Source organism: Syngnathus scovelli, chromosome 14 (assembly GCF_024217435.2).
Source record: "Syngnathus scovelli strain Florida chromosome 14, RoL_Ssco_1.2, whole genome shotgun sequence".
Classification (NCBI taxonomy): Eukaryota; Metazoa; Chordata; class Actinopteri; order Syngnathiformes; family Syngnathidae; genus Syngnathus; species Syngnathus scovelli.
Window position 1 is genome coordinate 5,032,370 of NC_090860.1, and position 20,442 is coordinate 5,052,811.

Genomic DNA, 20,442 nt, shown 5'->3' on the forward strand with positions numbered 1-20,442 from the left:
ATTATCAAATGGATATTTATAGAATTATCATTTGCGCTGTGAAACTTTGGCGGCCTTTGAAGGACAAAGCGTTCATTAGGAAGAAACAAGACGCGTGGACAAAACCCACCGCGGCAGGGCTACGTGACGGCGCCAGGTCTCTGCGGGCCATCGTCGTCTTTGTGAAGCCAAAACATGGCCTCTTGCTCCTGAAGCTTCATTGCGTCGCACTGATAACAAGCTACCGTAACCGGATGTCAAGGTCGCAAAAATGAACGAGTCTTTCAAAGACAAGCTTCACTTTTCTTCAAGGAACTAGCTCGCAATCAATATGCTAATGTAGCTACGTGCTATCGCAGGAGCTTCATAGCATCAATCGGCTAGCGTAGCCAGCTGCTATCAACACACTAACGCAATTACTCAGACTAGTTAAGTTACAAGAGACCACCGACATGCTAACATGGCTCGTCGCTACATCAGCGCTATAAACATCCTAGCTAACTGCTAGGTCAGCGATTTGATATCGTCAACACACTTTACTGGCTATACAGCATCAATCTACTTGCTGCCAAACTGTGTTCAAATGTGTCTCCTTGCTGTCCAGGGAGTGACAAAGACAGGAAGAGGACAAGAACCGGAAGTGGAATTTTCAATAAATGGAAAACTGACGATTGAGAAGTGGAAAAACACAGGAAACTGCAATGACGGGAAATGGAAAAAACAGAAAGGGAGAAAGGAAGGAATCAGGAAGTGTATAGCATTTACAATATCGCAATTTGCTAACAAAATTAGCGCTAAGAGACAGTCCACGTGCTAACAGCTTGCCAGCAGCTGAGACTGACTGTTATGATGCTAACATAGCGAGCTGCTAATTATCAGTTACAGTTACAAAAACGTTTCGTCCACCAAAGGGCGTCGTGGTCATGTATTTTATAGGTCCCAGCTCATTTTTCCTGTATGCTGCTTTTTCCCCACAATGCAACACATCAGCTAGGGACTACGGCCACCTCCTCTTTTAATCGAATGGAACCTCTAGAATACATTTAGAAATTTTGCCAAGGTGTGACAGATGCTGTTGAAACAAACAAACAAACAAACAAACAAACAAACAAACAAACAAACAAACAAACAAACAAACAAACAAACAAACAAACAAACAGGAAGTTAAAAAAAAGAGCACGTGGGAGCGGGATGGGACAAAGACAGGAAGTGGAAAAGACAGGAAATTGAAAAGAGCAAAAGGAACAAATATAGAAAATCGAAAAGGCAACGAGTGGAAAAAAAGCAGGAAGTCAAACCCCCCCCCCCCCCACACACACACACACACACACACACAAACACAAGCGAAGCAGAGCGTAGTGATGATGATAAATGTGCACCATTGCTGTGGTGGGCTAATCATGTCATTTGCGACAATAACCATGGCAGCCATGTTGAAATAAGACAATTAGTGCACCAGTTGCTAATCATACCCACAAAAACACCTCGAACCAAAACATGCAGTGCTGCAGAGCCTGGCCCAAAACCTCTGGGACCTCTCAAAACTGCCAATATGATTCTGACGATAAGATAATACAATGCAGCTTGCCTTTCGATTATCCGCTGTGTTACCTGCTGCGAGTGCACGTGCGCTGCTGAGACAATTTGGGTTTCTCACCACTTTCAAGGTTCATTTTATGTACTTTGTGAGTTTTTTTTCCTCATTGAAAGTTGGCAAGCTCATCAACAAGTCCGTCCTGTGTCATCGGACATTTCTGATTGTTGAGTGCTCAAGGGCAAAAGTGATAAGGCCACCCCTGGTGGTGAAGGAAGGCAAAGGACCTGGTGGACGTTTGAGGTTCATTTTGAATATTTCCAGTAGTGCTTTTCAGAAATATACGATATCAGATATACGAGTCACATGGTAAATTGCAAAAAAGAAATATAGTAGCACCCCCCCCCCCACACACACACACACAGCCCCCTGCGTCTCCCCGGCTGTCACACAGCAGCCAAGAGCGACGAATAATCGGGCGGGAGATGTAATTAGTGCCGTGTCTCGGCGGAGCGCCGCAGCCGGCGAGGCAATCTGCAGCATGTTTGAACGTCCTGATGAAGTGACGTCCAACGCCCAGATCAAGTCGCTTTGTTTAATTTACAAATGGATTTCGCTCTAATTCTCAAATTATCATCAGCGGCGCGACAAGCTTCGCCAGGTGAAAAGTCTTCCCGGCGCCGCGCCGAATACTAATGGTGCCGCGGGTCGGGGTCGAATCTGTCACGACTCGTCCCCGATAGTTTTGTTCGTGTGTCTGTGTGCTCGCCCCTCCCCTCCTGTGTGCCCATGATCAGTGTGATTATTCCCACCTGCCTCTCATTACCTGTCATGTATATAAGTCCTGTCTGCCCTTCAGTCCCTGTCGGATCGTCGATGTCGTCACGTTTGCTGTCCTTGTGGTTCCTGTCTGTTTCGAGTCTGTTTCTGTTTGCCATCCCTGTCGGTCAGTCTGTCATGTTATTAGTTTGCCAGTTATCGTCTGTTTCCCTCGATGCCTCGTTCCACTTCCCTTTTCCCTCAATAAACCCTGGTCCAAGCTGCACTTGGTCGTCCTGCTCCATGTTCCACTCGCATCGTGACAGAACGATCCGACCACTACAACGACCAGCGCTTGGACCCCTCTCCTCCATCAGATCCTGCTGCGATGCCCAATCCACGACCGCCAGTCCCTGCATGTTCCAGCGCTATGGGCTTCGCGGCAGCTTTGGGACTCTGCTGCCGCAACGCCGGACCCGTGGCCACCATCGGTCTCTGCTGCCGCGATGCCGGACCCGCGGCCGCCATCGGAGTGCCTCCCGGCGTCATCAGACTCACGGCCGCCGTCGGGCTCCACCCCGGCTTCGCGGGACCTGCGGACGTCGGCAGACGTCGGGCGAGCTGCGCCGGGCCAGCGATCGTCCCTGGCTCCACTCCCACTGCTGCGGCGCGTGATGGCTCTTGCTGCTGCGCACAGCCACACAGTCCAGAGTTGCTGCCGATTGCGGTACAGACTTCCAGAGTTGCCTCCGGTTCCGGTACGGACTTCCAGAGTCGCCGCCGATTGCGGTACGGACTTCGGGAGTTTGCCGCCGATTGCGGTACAGACTTCCGGAGTTGCCGCCGATTGCGGTACAGACTTCCGGAGTTGCCGCCGATTGCGGTACAGACTTCCGGAGTTGCGGCAGATTGCGGTTCATGTTAAGGTTGCCGCCCGAGAGCTGTTCATGTTAGGGTTGCCGCCCGAGAGCGGTTCATGTTAGGGTTGCCGCCCGAGAGCGGTTCATGTTAGGGTTGCCGCCCGAGAGTGGTTCATGTTAGGGTTGCCGCCCGAGTGCGGTTCTGTCCCCCAAGTCGCCGCCCGAGCGCGGTTCTGTTCCCCAAGTCACCGCCCGAGCGCGGTTCGGTTCCCCAAGTCGGCGCCCGTGTGCGGTTCGCTCCCCCAAGTCACCGCCCGAGTGCGGTTCTGTCCCCCAAGTCGCCGCCCGAGTGCGGTTCTGTCCCCCAAGTCGCCGCCCGAGCGCGGTTAGGTTCCCCAAGTTGCCGCCCGAGCGCGGTTTGGTTCCCCAAGTCGCCGCCCGAGTGCGGTTCGGTTCCCCTAGTCGCCGCCCGAGTGCGGTTCGGTTCCCTTAGTCGCCGCCCGAGTGCGGTTCGGTTCACCTAGTCGCCGCCGGAGTGCGGTTCTGTCCCCCAGGTCTCCGCCCGAATGCGGTTCTGTCCCCCAGGTCTCCGCCCGAGTGCGCTTCTGTCCCCCAAGTCGCCGCCCGAGTGCGGTTCTGTCCCCCAAGTCGCCGCCAGAGTGCGGTTCGGTTCCCCAAGTCGCCGCCAGAGTGCAGTTCGGTTCCCCAAGTGTGCTCATACATTTATTTGGGTTGACAGTCAGTCATAGTAACCCTCCGAAAGAAGCTATGACTACAATGTGGCCTGTGAAAAAAAAAGAGTTTGACACCACTGGTTTAAATCTAGGGTTAGGGTTTCAAAGTAGAGTTTCATACTAGAGTTAGGGTTTCAAAGTAGCGTTCAAAGCTAGGGTTAGGGTTTCAAACATGGGTTTAAAGCTATGGTTAGGATTTCAAACTAGGGTTTCACACTAGGGTTAGGGTTTCAAAGCAGGATTTTATACTAGAGTTAGGGTTTCAAAGTAGGGTTAAAGCTAGGGTTAGGGCTTCAAAGTAGGGTTTAAAGCTAGGGTTAGAGTTTCAAAATAGGGTTTAAAGCTCGGGCTAGGGTTTTAAACTAGGGTTCATACGAGAGTTAGGGTTTCAAACTAGGGTTTAAATCACAGGTGTCAAACTCAAGGCCCGGGGGCCAGATATGGCCTGCCAATTCATTTTGTGTGGCGCCTGAAGACAAATTGTGCATCAAATTTGTGTGTCATTACTAAAATTGCAAATTTTCTTCACTTTTATTAATACCTTTTTTTTTTTAAATTTGACCAGTTTTTACTCGTCTGATTTGAAAACGAGTTATTTGTCAGTTTGTTTTGTAGCTTTTACTGTATATAATATGAGGTGCTCATACATTGATTTGGGTGGACAGTCATATTGGCCCTCCGAAAGAAGCTATGACTACAATGCGGCCCGCAAAAAAAATTTGTTTGACACCGCTGGCCTAATGCTAACAAACTATGCAAACCAACATTTGCGAGGTGCCCTCGTGCTTCAAGAGCTCCATCATCGTACCAGTGGCCAAGAAGCCCGCCATCACAGGTTTGAATGACTATAGACCTGTCACCTTGACATCTGTAGTCATGAAATCCTTTGAGAGTTTAGTGTTGAACCACCTGAAGGACATCACGGGCCCTCTGCTCGACCCCCTGCAGTTTGCCTACCGGGCAAACAGGTTGGTGGATGATGCGGTCAACATGGGACTGCATTACATCTTGCACCACCTGGACACCCTAGGGACGTACGCCAGGATCCTGCTTGTGGACATCAGCTCGGCGTTCAATACCATCGCTCCTGACATCCTCCACCAGAAGCTCATCCAGCTCGCGTTGCCTGCCTCCACCTGTCAGTGGATCACCAGCTTCCTGACCAACAGGAGACAGCATGTGAGGCTGGGGACCATCACATCCAACACCCGGACCACCAATACTGGCGCCCCCCCCAGGGGTGCGTCCTCCCCCCCACTGCTCTTCTCTCCCTACACTAACGATTGCTCCTCAGTAGTATGCGGATGACACCACTCTCATGGGACTGATCCAGGACGGTGACGAAACTGCATACAGACAGGAGGTGGAGCAGCTGGTCCACTGGTGCAGCCAAAACCACCTGGATCTGAACCTGCTCAAGACCGTGGAGATGACAGTGGACTTCAGGAGAGACCCTTCACCACTTTCACACACACACCTTCAAGTTCCTGGGATCCACAATCTCTCGTGGCCTGAAATGGGCCAGCCACATAGACTCTGTCCAGAAGAAGGCCCAGCAGAGGCAGTACTTTCTGAGACAGCTCAGGAAGTTCAACCTGCCACAGGAGCTGCTCAAGACCTTCTATACTGCCATCATCCAGTCTATCCTCTGAACCTCCATCACTCTCTGGTTTGGATCACCCACCAAACAAGACAAGCACAGACTGCAACGGACAATCAGGACTGCAGAAAATATAATTGGGAACAACTTCCCATCTATCCAGGACTTGTACCTGTCCAGGACCAGGAAACGTGCAAGTAACATCTCTACAGACCCTTCTCACCCAGGTCGTGGTCTGTTCGAACTACTCCCCTCCGGACGGCGTTACAGAGCGCTGTACGCCAAAACCAGCAGACACAGACACAGCTTCTTCCCCCAGGCTGTTGCTCTGATGAACTCACACCACTCATAGAGTCTCAGAGACATTACTGTGCAATAACATCCTGGTCTCGGTGCTTTACCTATGGATCGTCCATATTATGTGTACTATGTGTGCTCTCTGCATCCATTGCAGCCTGATCATCCTGGAAGAGGGATCCTCCCATCTGTGGTCTCTTTTCAAGGTTTCTCATTTCCCCTAGTAAGAGTTTTGAGTTTTTCCTGCCCCTTTGGGAGTTTAAGATCAGGGGATGTTTGAGAATAATTGTCAATTTTTGCACGTGTCGTCCTGAATGTTGTTAGCTACCTAAATGTTGTACAGAGGCCGAGTTCAATTCCTTGTTTGGCATGCTCAAACTTGGCAAATAAAAAGATTGATTAAAAAAAAAAAAGAAGAAAAAAAAAGATTGATTGAACTGCTAAGAGTTACCAATGAGCATGTTGGACAACACTTGCACTCGTCTGTGATTTTTTTAGACTTTGCTAATAATAACTTGCGTTGATAGCTCGCAGCAGTAGAAGCAGAAATTGATTCCTCTTGGTTTGGCTTCGGCAGTACTGGCTCCCGGTGGCCGAGCGGCAACGAGCAGCAACAAGCGGCAACGAGCGGCAACGAGCGGCAACCAGTAGCAATGAGTGGCGCCGGTTACCTGGCTCGGGCGCCTCAGGGCACGGCGATGACGGCGACGAGGCCGAAGAGGCGGCATCCTCGTTGATGGTGCCCCGGCACAGTGCTGCTGCTGCCCCCCGGCCAGGCGGGACCTTCATGCCAAGCTGCTCCGCCATCTCCACGTGGTCGCCCGGGTGCACATAGTCGAACACACTGCTGCCCGTCAGCTCCACCTGAAGGAAACCGCCAGTCATTACTTCCTCGGAATACAATATCCAAAGACCAATGACTATATCTTGTTGAGAGGCTTGCATTAAAAAAAAAAAAAAAAGAGAAATAAAAGGCTCTGAACAGTGACGCGATGATCGAAATAGTTGTCCATTCATGTGACGGTCGACGAGTTGTTGATGAATCGACTTTGAAGAGGCCACGATGGTCGGGGCTGTTGCGGACGTTTCAGACTGGCTACGAGATGCAAACGTGCAAAACGTGCGCTGACAGAAATGTGTTCACACTCTGAGGAGGAATTACTTTTGATGCGCGCACACACATGCGAGGTAAATAGACACTCTGTTTGTCAGCCACTCAAAAGATGACAAATAGATGAGCTCTTTTCTGCTGCCTCAAGGGCACGTGTCAGCTGAGTGTGATTGAATGTGATGCATGAAAGCAAACAAAACACAGGATGCTAAAAACAATCGCATGATGTGGCCCATGAAGGAGGTGCCAAGCAACACCCCCCTCCCCACCCTTCAAGTAACATGCCCCCCGACACACGCACACACATGCACGCACACACGCACGCTTGCTTAGGCGGTCCATCGTCGTCCAAGAAGACGTAGCTTCCATTTTGTTGATTTGATTGGTGGCTATCGTTGCTGGCGCAGATGCCATTCTATGTCACTGTGAAGTCCAATCCTGAAGCCACATGTTCTGAATCGGGGGTTGGTGTGGTTCTGGAACTGCAGAATGGTGTCTTCGCCTCCGCGGGTCCCTCCAGTGTTGATTTCCACACTCTAGGTACATGACCCCATCATGGCACAGCAAGCGCCACAGCGATCGGTTAGCTGCAGCTGCCTCATGTTCATTGAGTTTGATTTTGGACCTCTTCAATGTCCCTTTCAGTTGGTCTTTATATCGCAGCTTTTGTCCTCCGGGCTTTCTGCTGGCTGACAGGAGCTGATCATAGACCACCAGACGAGGCAATCGGTGTTCTGGCATCCATATGATGTAGCCAACCAGTTGTCTCTGTGCCAGGATTGCCTCTATGATTATGGAGTCAGTGCGCTGTAACATGTCCATGTGAGGAATCCGGTCCTGTCATGTGATGCCAAGAATGCATTGAAGGCATCTGATAAATACATCAAGGCAGCGGTATAGTGTCCAGGCTTCTGACCCATACACCAGAGTTGACACGCACACCGCCCTGTAGACTGACACTTTCATTGAGGTTCGAAAATTTTTATTTTCAAACACCCGAGAGCGCAGTCTCCCAAAGGCAGAGGAGGTTGAGTTGACACGAGCCTGGATTTCAGCATTGATCTGGCATATTGAGGTCAGAGTACTACCGAGGTAGCAAAACTGCTCAACGACCTTGAAAGGTGTGCCACTGACGGTAAACACTGGGGGTGTAGGGGAAGGGGACCTCTCCTGGATAAGTACTTCTGTTTTCTGGGTGTTGATTACCAGACCTAATGAGCGGTAGACTGATGACATGGTGTCTAGTGCATGCTGCATGGCATCGCAGCACCGCTGCTGCTCACTGCTCCCCTCTGGGATGGGTTAAATGCAGAGGACAAATTTCACTACAACCAGATGTGTGTGTGGCAATTATTGGGTCTTTACCGTTTTTTTATCAGGGGTGGGGTTAGGAGTGTGCAGTCATTTGCATTTTGCAGCTCCTGGATGTTGAAGTCTGCCATCTTTGTCTTTGCCTGTAGGCGTCGGATGTTGAATAAGCTCCCATGCAGGTGAAACTCAATGGAGACACTGCTATCTTCCGCGATGGACTAACAAAATAGGAGTATGGCTGCTGCCAGGAAGAGGTTGAAGATCACTGAAGCCAGTACAGAATTTTAGCAGCCGTAATTTTAATTTTAACTCCACGACTGCAACTGCGCTATCTGAGTTACTGTCACCGGCAACCGCCATGTTTCCCGCATACAGCGGATCTATTGATAATCTTACAAATGAATTCAATGCGACATTATTAAAAGCCATCGACTCTGTGGCACCGCTACGTCTGAAAACTCGCCGTAGATGGCCAACTCCGTGGTTCACAGATGAAACACGTACGCTTAAACAATTATGTAGAAACCATGAGCGCAGATGGCGTTTAACCGAACTTGAGGTTTTCCATCAGGCATGGAAGGACAGCCTCCTGAAATATAAAGATGCGCTTATTTTAGCAAAAACTCGTTATTTTTCGCAAGTCATTAATCTCAATAAAAACAATCCTAAATACCTATTTGATACAGTGGCAAAGCTAACTCTGCGCCAGCCGACCCCCGATAGCTCCTTCCACTCAGCTGACGAGTTTATGAAATTTTTTGCTCAAAAGATTGAGTCCATTAGGGACGAGATCAAGAATACCATTCCAATCGCTCCGCCGGTTACTAGCGCTGGGGATCATGCAATAACCCTCTCAAATTTTAAAAGCGTGTCCCTTGAAATGCTTACAAACTTGGTTAGTGCGGCTAAACAAACAACATGTTTACTCGACCCGCTTCCAGCCAAACTACTTAAAGAATTATTTCCAATTTTAGGACCGTCCGTCTTAAATATAATCAATCTGTCTGTTTCCTCTGGGATAGTGCCAACAGCCTTTAAAACCGCTATTATTAAACCGCTACTTAAGCGAGCAAATCTTGACCCGGACTGTCTCAGTAATTATAGGCCAGTTTCAAACCTCCCATTCATAGCAAAACTTCTTGAAAAAGTAGTAGCGCAGCAGCTTATTGATTACATGGTCGCTAATAATCGATATGACTCTTTTCAGTCTGGTTTTAGAGCTAATCATTCCACAGAGACAGCATTTGCTAAAGTGACTAATGATCTCCTCATAGCTATGGATTCAAATACGTCGTCTGTATTGTTACTACTCGATCTTAGTGCTGCCTTTGACACTGTAGACTTCGATATTTTATTAGGGCGTCTTAAAAGTTGTGTTGGTATCTCAGGGTCAGCACTCAGCTGGTTCAATTCCTATGTATCAGACAGGACGCACCAAGTGGTCCATGGCAATACATCCTCTGAGCTCTATAATGTTACGTGTGGTGTCCCACAGGGATCGGTACTCGGACCGATTTTATTTAATATTTATATGATTCCGCTTGGGGACATAATACGTAGATATAATATTAGTTTTCAATGCTACACGGATGACACCCAATTATATATGACTTATCGATGACAGATCCGTGGGACTGTTGTAATCTCGAGGCATGCCTTGCAGTGATCAAGCAATGGATGTCTCTCAACTTCCGTCGTCTTAACCCAGATAAAACTGAGATGTTGATAATTGGTCCTACTCGTTATCAACACTTATTTAAGGAAACTACTATAACTATAGATAACCGTACTATCACTCAGAGTGATACGGTAACTAATCTTGGGGTAATAGTTGACCAAACGCTCTCCTTTCAAAAACAAGAATAAGAATATAACCAGGATTGCGTTTTTTCACCTTCGTAATATTGCTAAGATTCGTCCTATGCTCTTGACCGGGGATGCGGAAACTATTATACATGCGTTCGTCACGTCGCGCCTGGACTACTGTAATGTATTATTCTCTAAGTCCAGTATCAAAAGTCTACAGTTAGTGCAAAATGCCGCTGCGAGGCTGCTCTCACGGTCAAGAAAATTTGATCACATTACCCCAATATTAGCCAAATTACATTGGCTCCCGGTCTATTTAAGATGTGACTTCAAGGTTCTTCTACTAACCTATAAATCACTGCATGGCTTAGCGCCTTCATATCTCGTCGACCTAGTCATTCCTTATGTTCCGTCTCGTAACCTTCTTTCGCAAAACGCTAGTCTTTTAGTTACACCGAGGGCCAAGAAAATGTCTGCAGGGTCTAGAGCAGGGGTCACCAACCTTTCTTAAACCGAGAGCTAATTCCTGGGTACTGATTAAGGCAAAGGGCTACCAGTTTGACACACACTTCTGAAATAGATTTTAACAAGAATAGCAAAAATACAGTCAAACCTTGGTTTTGGACCACAATCCGTTCCAGAAGGCGGTTCGGTCGAATTCCGAATCTATTTTTCCCATTACAAATACAGTGGAGATTCGGTTTTCGACCACAATCCGTTCCAGAAGGCTGGTCGAGAAGTGAACAGTTCGAATTCCGAATCATGTTTTCCTATTACAAATAATGGAATGAGAATTAATCCATTCCAAGCAAAAAAAATATATATATTTTTAAGCATTTGTTCATTGGAGCATTTTTGTCCGATCGCGCAACTGCAGCGCACCGCCGAACGCGCAACCGTAGCGCGTCGCCGACCGCGCAACTGCACCGCGATGGTCGCATTATTGTGGCAGAGCCGTCGCTGAAATTTAGATAATATTTTTAAAGTCCGAATGTACTTTCCAAATTTTAAGTGGACCTCAGTGCGCAGGGAGCTTAATTTGGTCCGATCGCGCACCTGCAGCGCACCGCCGAACGCGCAACCGTAGCGCGCCGCCGACCGTGCAACTGCACCGCGCTGGTCACATTATTGTGACAGAGCGGTCGCTAAATTTTAGAAAATATTTGTAAAGTCCTAATGGACTTTCCAAAATTTAGGTGGACCTCAGTGCGCAGGGAGCTTAATTTGGTCCGATCGCGCAACCACAGCGCGCCGGGAGCTCACTGTCGCATTGCTTTAGGAGCGTCTTTGTGTTTTAGGATGGCTTTACTGCCCCCACTTGCTTCCTTTGGAGGCATGATTAGAGTTGATGCAATCCTCAGAGTAACAAAAATGTAATGACGAACGAAGTCAGTTGGCATGCGGGTCCTCTCGGCTCATCTCGCGAGGTTCGACAACCGAATTTCGTCCGACATCCGACTTTTGTTCGAATACCGATTTGTTCGAGAACCGGGACGTTCGAAAACCGAGGCTTCACTGTAATGGAATAAAAAAAAATCCATTTCAAGACAAAAAAACCCGCCTTTTTTAAGCATTTTTTTTCATTTGCGCATGTTTGTCCAATCGCGCAACTGCAGCGCCCGCCGAACGCGCAACCGTAGCGCGTCGCCCACCATTGTGACAGAGCCGTCGCTAAAATTTAGAAAATAATTTTAAAGTCCTGATTTACTTTAAAAATGTTAAGTGGACCTTAGTCCGCAGGGAGCTTAATTTGGTCCTATCGCGCAACCCCAGCGCACCGCCGAACGCACAACAGTAGCGCGTCGCTGACCGCGCAACTGCACCGTGCCTGTCGCATTATTGTGACAGAGCCGTCGCTAAAATTTAGAAAACATTTTTAAAGTCGTGTTGTACTTTCCAAAATTTAAGTGGACCTCTGTGCGCAGGGAGCTTAATTTGGTCCGATCGCGCATCCGCAGCGCGTCGGGCGCTCACTGTTGCATTGCTTTGAGAGTGTCTTTGTGTTTTAGGATGGCTTTAATGCTCCCACTTGATTTCTTTGGAGGCATGATTAGGGGTTACTACAATCCTCAAAGTAACGAAAATACAATAAAAACGGAGTCAGTCGGCATCCGGGCTGCCCGGTCGGGTTTTCTCGGGTCCTCCCGGCTCATCTCGCGAGGTTCGACCTCCGAATTTTGTTGGACAACCAAAGCAAAAAAATCTCGAATTTTCTGTTCGAATTCCGATTATTTCAACAACCGGGACGTTCGAAAACCGAGGTTTGACTGTAAAATAAATAGATGCAGCTCACTGACAAGTGCCGCTATTTGAGCTAATTTTAGAACAGTACTTTGGGCGACTCATGCTGTCCTCACGGGCGACCTGGTGCCCGCGGGCACCGTGTTGGTGACCCCTGGTCTAGAGCATTCTCTAGTCGGGCTCCAGAGCTTTGGAATGCCCTACCAATGAATATTAGAACTACTACCTCAGTAGAAACATTTAAGACACGTTTAAAGACATATTTCTATGAGATGGCCTTTAACTAAATTGTAGTGGCCGATTTGGCCGGAGTTTGTTTTGTTCTCTCTGCCTACCCCCTCCCTGGCTGGGGAGGGGGTTAGGTGGCTCAAAAGCTCTCGGGGACCAATTCAAGATGAAGAAACTGCAGCTCAACCTCCTTGAAGACACTGCCAGGACAATCGAGGGCACCTCCGACATCCATTTTTTCATTGAATTTCATATTATGTATTACTTGTGCCCTCTCTGCATCCATTACAACCTGGTGATCCTGAAAGGGGGATCCTTCCATCTGTGGTCCCTTCTCAAGGTTTCTCATTTTCCCCTGGCAGGGGTTTTTTGAGTTTTTCCTTGCACTTTTGGGAGCTTAAGATCAGGGGATGCTTTGAGAATAATTGTCAATTTTGGCTATGTGAAGCCCTTTGAGACTGTTTGTGATTTAGGGCTATACAAATATACTTGACTTGACTTGAGTACACACCCCTGCTTCACACCTACTTTCACGGGGAATGAGGGGGACTGTTCACTGTCTACAAGTACAGAGGCCTGAATACCATTGTGAAACTGTTATAAAATGCATTTTTTGGGGGGGAACACCAAACTTCATGAGGGTGCTCTAGAGCAAATCACAATTACTAACTGTGTCAAAGGCCTTGGTGAGGTCAGTAAAGGTGATGTAGAGGTCCTTGTGTTGTTCCCTGCATTTCTCCTGGATTTGACGAGCAGTGAAAATCATGTCCATATACTTCGGTTCTTTCTGAAGCCACACTGTGTCTCTGCAAGGATGCCCTCTGTTAGAGATGTAAGGTGCGGGAGCATAATTTCTGCAAGTTTCTTGCTAGCCACTGAGAGAAGGGAGATGGCACGAATATTACCACAAGATGATTTGTCACCTTTTTTCTTGTAGATCAGTGGTGGCCAACCCGCGGCTCGCGAGCGGCATGCGGCTCTTTGCCTGGTTTCATGCGGCTCTTTTACGTTCATATCAACATTTGTGTTTATTTTTTGTGTGTGTTTGGTTCGCTTTAGTTCAGTATGGTATTTTGATCAAACCCGCATGTGCGTGAGGTGAAATCCCGCAAAGGAGGAGGGACAAACCCATTCGAGGAGTGTCAATTTCGCTCTCAAAATGGCAAGGACAAAATGCACAGTTAAACGAATATATGAAGATGAACACAGGAAGTTTTGACAGAGTGGGAAAGTTTATATATACCGTATTTGCCGGTGTACAAGTCGACTCGGTGTATAAGTCGACCCCCTAAAATTCGACGATTTTGTGATATATCCTTTGTATAAGTCGAGCTCAATTGTTGTATTATATTAAACTTCAAAATTCAATATGCAAAATTTATTGACGAAATGTGTTCAAATTCCGGGAGGCCGTGCGCATGCGGCTGTTTAGAAGCACCGCGGAGGAGATCGCGGCCGGCGAGCTCGCGCACGCCGCCCGGCACCAACGGGAGGCCGGAAATAGCTCCAAGCCGAGCGGATCGGCACTTTATAAGCACCGCGGAGGAGATCGCGGCGGCTCATTCGACTTCCAGCGGCCGGCGAGCTCGCGCACCCGCCTGGCACATCCGGGAGGCCGTGCGCACGCGCCAAGTGGCCGAAAATAGCCCCCGCCGAGCGGATCGGCTGTTTATAAGCACCGCGGAGGAGATCGCGGAGCCTCATTCGACTTCCAGCGGCCGGCGAGCTCGCGCACCCGCCCGGCACATCCGGGAGGCCGTGCGCACGCGCCAAGTGGCCGAAAATAGCCCCCGCCGAGCGGATCGGCTGTTTATAAGCACCGCGGAGGAGATCGCGGAGCCTCATTCGACTTCCAGCGGCCGGCGAGCTCGCGCACCCGCCCGGCACATCCGGGAGGCCGTGCGCACGCGCCAAGTGGCCGAAAATAGCCCCCGCCGAGCGGATCGGCTGTTTATAAGCACCGCGGAGGAGATCGCTGAGCCTCATTCGACTTCCAGCGGGCCGCGCACTCGCGCACGCCGCCCGGTTCAAATTTTCTAAGTGCAACGCACAATGAGATGCATGAGAAACGGCCTTGGTTACCATCACATTTGAAGCGATGAATACGAAGTTAAATTTTATGACTCGGTGTATAAGTCGAGGTCGATTTTTTTCGGTCGATTTTGGATCGAAAAAGGTCGACCAATACACCGGCAAATACGGTAAGCCATTCTGCCTAATATGTCGGACGTCATTAGCGCATTTAAAAGCTTAACATCTTCAGCGCCACTTCAGCTCACTTCAAGCTAAGATCGATAAGGACTTTCCAAAAGGGACTGAATTTCTTAAGCGCAAGTTGGACACTTTGAAAAGTCAGGCAGAAAAACGGGTAGTTTTTCAAAAAAATTATGAAGTACTCAGAGACTGTCACGCTTGCATTGTTTCAACTGGCTTGGAACATTGCACGGGCTAAAAACCCATACAATGGAGGGTAGTTCGTTAAAAAATGCCTTAATGACGTAATTGAAATCTTGTCTCCTGAAAACGACAAACTAAAACGAATGGTCTGTTCCGCCACACATAGTAAGTGAAAAAACTTAAGTTTTTGTTTGTGGACTTTGTTGAACTGAGAGTTTGGCTGTGTGAGACAATGCACACAATGTTTATTGTTGAAAATGTGGTCTTTGGTCTGTGGTCTTTAAGTACTGTAGGAGTCAATTTATGTCATTATCATGTTGGTGCGTGACATGATGTTACACAATAAATTTGGCTGAGCAGAGGGGTGTGTGTGTGTGCGTGTGTGTGTGTGTGTGTGTGTGCGTGTGCGTGTGCGTGTGTGTGTGTGTATGTGTGTGAGAGAGGAAGGGATAGGGTGATGTTCATGTGCTGCTCATGTGTATGATGTGGCTCTTTGCGGTAACACAGCAAAATAGGTGGCTTTTAGTCTCTGACTGGTTGGCCATCCCTGTTGTAGACAGTGATGATGTTGCTGTCTTTCCATTCTTGAGGCAGGGTCTTACTATGCCAGATGATTTCTAAGAAGTGAAACAACTTCCGCTTCAGAAGGTAGCCTCCTTTCTTTAGTATCTCAGCCGGGATTCCGTCAGGGCCAGGGCTCTTGTTGTTTTTGAGGCTCCTGATTGCAGTACAGACCTCACCGAATATGGGAAGGTCATCAAGGGAGGTAGATGGCGGGAGATTTGGAAGCACATTGAGCACTGATGGATCCGAGGGGTTTATTTTATAGTGAATCAAAGTGAATCAAAATGCTCAGCCCAGGGCTCGAGAATTAGTTGTTTATCCTTGAATAACACGAGTCCGTCTGCAGATCTTACTGGAGCGATGCTTCGCTTTTATGGGCCATAGATAGATTTTGCAGCAGCGTAGAATGCGTAGGTGTTATTAGCATTTGCAAATCCCTGGATCTCCTGGGCTTTTTTGAGCCACCATTCATTTTCCATGAGCCACAGTTGTTTCTGTGTCTCAGCTCTTGTGGTTTTGTAATGGTAGAGGAGCGATGTAGAGAGGGTTGGAGAGGATAGCAGCATGGGCTTTTCGCTTGGCGTCCACCAACTCCTGTGTTTCTACCGAGCTGTTGTCGAACTAGTCTTGATGGTGCTCCTGAGTGAAGCCAATGTTTTCAGAGGCAGCTTGGTGTAGTGTTGACCTCAGTTTTGCCCACTCACTGTTCATGTCACAGGTGGTACCGTAGCCAGCTTGCTGCGGTAGTGGGATGTGCACTCTGGAGAGTCCAGGGCCCTGCAGTTCAATCGCTTTCTTGGCTTTGGTTTTTGTGTGGGGGTTGGATTTTCATCCTCAGATTCGATCTGATCAGTTGGTGGTCAGTCCAGCATTCAGCCCCATGCAAGGCCCTGGTTATGCAGACGTCGTGTTGGTCTTGTTGCCGTGTGATTATGTAGTCCACAAAGTGCCAATGTTTGGATCGTGGGTGCATCCAAGATGTTATGTATTTCTTTTTCAGAAAGATTGTGTTGGTGATGAGAAGTTGGTGCTCAGAGCACAGGGAAAGGATTCAAATGCCATTGTTATTTATCTTAGTCTACAGCTTGGCATCTGTGCCAACTCGGGCATGAAATCACCCATGAGGAGAAGTTTATCAGACTTAGGGACTCTGGATAGGACCGCTGCAAGAGAATCGTAGAAGGCATCTTTGATGTTGCTATCAGCATCCAGGGTGGGGGCATACGCACTGAACAGCGTTGCAAACCGGCCTTTCACCAGGCGGATACGCCAGGTCATGAGCCGTTCACTGATGCCTTGGGGAGACTCTGGGATGTTATTGAGTAGTTTACTTTTTATAGCAAAGCCAACTCCATGGAGCCTCGGTTCGCCATATGGGAGACCCTTCCAGAAGAAGGTGTAGCCTTCACCGACTTCTGGCAAGGAGTCTTCACCAGAGATCCGAGTCTCACGAAGTGCTGCAATGTCGACATTGTACCTCCTGAGCTCATGTGCAATGAGCGCCGTCCGTCTATGAGGTCTCTCTGTCCCGTCCTGAGTGTCGAGGAGGGTGCGGACATTCCAGGTAGCCAGATTCATAGTCATGTGTTTTCCTTTATGTTTTCAACCGCAGTAGGGGATGCCTTGGTGGCTGCGGTTGGCCACCCATGTATGAGGAACAAACAATTTGTGGGTCACCTTTTCCAGACCCTTCCCCAATTTGGGGTGAGCTCAGTCACATTGGCTGCTGCTGAAGAAAGATCTTGTTCCTGAATCCCAATTTTCCAATGACCATCACACCCACGCTGCCCCTGTGGAGGACTCAAGCTAGGAGCCTCCAGTCACATCCTTGACCTCCCCCGTCACTTTATTCTGTCGCCAGAGGACTTTACAGAAGAAGCTGAAGCTTGCACAAAGAGTGGATCTGTGTGAGGGATGGGGCGCGCAAGTTCCTTCCCCACAATCTTGGCCACACCCACCATGTAACACTGGCACGAGAAGCTCGAGACGACCTTCAGGTGAGTGCAGTTGCAGGGGACTGTTAGATCCGGTCTGTTGGAAACCTGCCCATATGTGTATCCCCCCCCGGAGCACTGGGTCGCTCTTAGTCTGGCCTCTACCCTTCGACCTGTTCAGCTTGGGTAACCCTGCCAGGAGTACAAGACTCCCGCCGACATAGCTCTGGGGCTCATGGAGTGCCCCACCACGATAAGGCGGCGATCCATCGGGACACAACGCACGCATGCACGCACACACACACACACGCACACACACGCACACACACACACACGCACGCACGCACGCACGCACGCACGCACGCACGCACACACACACACACACACACACACACACACACACACACACACAAACACACACACAATTAGGGCTTCACAAAATTGGAAAAAACACACCATTATCATTGCGATATTTAGGAAAAAAAGTAACACTGGTATTGTCGAATGAAAGAAAGATATTTTGTGAACAATTTTAATGCATTCTTAGTAAGAAAGCAAGATAATGTTCAACTACTGGACGGCAACACATACAGTGGCGCCTTAGTTTTCGACCACAATCCGTTCCAGAAGGCTGTTCGAGAAGTGAATCGTTCGAATTCCGAATCATGTTTTCCCATTACAAATAATGGAAAAAAATTCATCCGTTCCAAGAAAAAAAAAAAAAGGCCTTTTTAAGAATTTTTTTCATTTGCGCATTTTCGTCCGATCGCACAACTGCAGCGCACCGCCGAACGCGCAACCGTAGCACGTCGCCGAATGCGCAACTGCACCGCGCTGGTCGCATTATTGTGACAGAGCCGCTGAAATTTAGAAAATATTTTTAAAGTCCTGACATACTTTCCAAAATTTAAGTGGACTTCAGTGCGCAGGGAGCTTAATTTGGTCCGATCGCGCAACTACAGCGCACCGCCGAACGCGCAACCGTAGCGCGTCGCCGACCGCGCAACTACACCGCGCTTGTCGCATTGTTGTGACAGAGCCGTCGCTGAAATTTAGAAAATATTTTTAAAGTCCTGATGTACTTTCCAAAATTTAAGTGGACCTCAGTGCGCAAGGAGCTTAATTTGGTCCGATCGCGCAACCGCAGCGCGCCGGGCGCTCACTGTCGCATTGTTTTAAGAGCGTCTTTGTGTTTTAGGATGGGTTTACTGCTCCCATTTCCTTCCTTTGGAGGCATGATTAGAGTTGATGCAATCCTCAGAGTAACGAGATTGTAATAGTCGGTTGGCATGCGGGTCCTCTTGGATCATCTCGCGAGGTTCAACAACCGAATTTCGTCCGACATCCGAAGTAAAAAAAATCTAGAATTTTTTGTTCGAATACCGATTTGTTCGAGAACCGGGACGTTCGAAAACCGAGGCTCCACTGTATTTAAGTTTGCGTCCCACTGGTCCAATTCGGCTCAAAGCAAACAATTCCATGAGAAACTTATTGTGTGTCTTTGCCATACGCATATTATATAATTTTTTCAATATGTTGTGCAGACCTACTCGCAAGGCACTCACACGCGCACACGCACAGTTGCCCGGCAGTGCGCCAAGGACTCGTGCGACCTCCTCTGAGGTTTCGATTGAAATTGCGTCGCAGTCTCCAGTGGGAACGTTGACCTTCTGCCGCTCATCGATCGGGCGTGTCAATAAAAAATGATCGACTTCATTTGCATCTGACGTACTTGGTTAGCATTCCGCATCCACCTGCTCTGCTTGATATTTACGCGGTCCATCGGCCGTTTCTGACATGGATAGAAATAGACATGCGCAGTTTGCAAAAGTTTCTTCCAAAGTTTGCTCTTTGTCGTTGAGGAAACCTCAGACATTTGCAACTTTGCAGGCGACTGAAACAAATGACAAATGGAAAAAATAGACTTTTTTGAAGAGCAGAATTGCAACACACAGCATCCTTGTCGAGGTCACCTCAAAATGGAAGAGAATGCGCACGAGAGTTGCTCGCAGCGATGGCTTTGGTGAATGGGATAGGAAGACTGCTCCCTTTGCCTCCCTTGTTCTCCCTCCCTGGATTAATTGCACTTCCGGCATTGATTGATGATGTCTATCATATAATTGATTAATTGTCGTGCAAGCAAACCTAACCCTCCAGACCATCCGCCATCTTCTTTGTCGCTGATGATTCTTAAACTTGATGGCGGCACCATCAAATTGAGGGCTGGTCCCCCGAGAAAGCTTTTTGACAAAGCAACGAGTCCTCGACCGGATTTATTTTCCGCAATAACACGACGCAAGAAAAGACAAATTACAGGTTCGTAGCGGAGCTCATGTCAGTAAAATTTTATGCGTCAAAAATTGCAGGAAAAAAAAGCATGATCTCTTTAATGCATCATACAACAGCAGTTGCTCGGTCAACTTTCACAAATCAAGCTAATTGTGAAAGTCAGCATAAGGCTGAAGTTTCCCGCCAAAGACGTGATCAGTGAGCTCACCTCAGCCTAGATGCGCAGCCGATAGTTGCATGGTTGCCTATGACGCCCATTGGAAGGTCACACTGAGCGACTTGCACGGAAAGGCCCGGTGAAGATTCACAATCATTTTCAAGCCACGTATGCTTCTAACTCCATTCAAGTGCGGAATTGTTTGGAATGAACGTGCAACTAACACGACGCTACATGCCAACTGTGACGTCACAGCGCCGCCGATTTGCATAATCCTGCCACCACGTCACCACCGACCACTTGCCCTACTAGGCCGGGTGAAGATACAGAGCCATTTTTCAGCTGGTGCCTTGAGTGACTGGGTCATTGCAATACATATCTATGCCACATAGTGGCGCTCTACAGCACAAGCTGTGTTAAATAGTCATTCCACATTGAAAATTACTGAAAATCTCAATGTAAACATTGCGCATAGAAACATAAATTTTATCACTGAACAGGTCGTATTGAACCCCCCCCCCTCCCCCCCCCCCCCCACACACACACACATGCACACGCGCGTACACGCTCAGCTCGTCACTAATTACTTATTAGCTTTGTCAAGGTCAAGCCTGACCTTGGTGCTTCCATTAAAGCGAGAA

The 20,442-nt window shown here is 48.4% G+C and overlaps 1 protein-coding gene across 5 annotated transcripts in view; it reads right to left on the minus strand.

Moving 5' to 3' along the window:
* LOC125980737 (neuronal PAS domain-containing protein 3) overlaps positions 1–20,442 on the minus strand; it is a 102,751-nt gene that overhangs the window by 31,564 nt on the left and 50,745 nt on the right. For all 5 annotated transcript variants that reach the window (XM_049740214.2, XM_049740215.1, XM_049740218.2 and 2 more), the window contains one exon: positions 6,435–6,627. In XM_049740214.2, the coding sequence (XP_049596171.1) occupies positions 6,435–6,627 (193 nt within the window). The remainder of the gene's footprint in view (positions 1–6,434; positions 6,628–20,442) is intronic.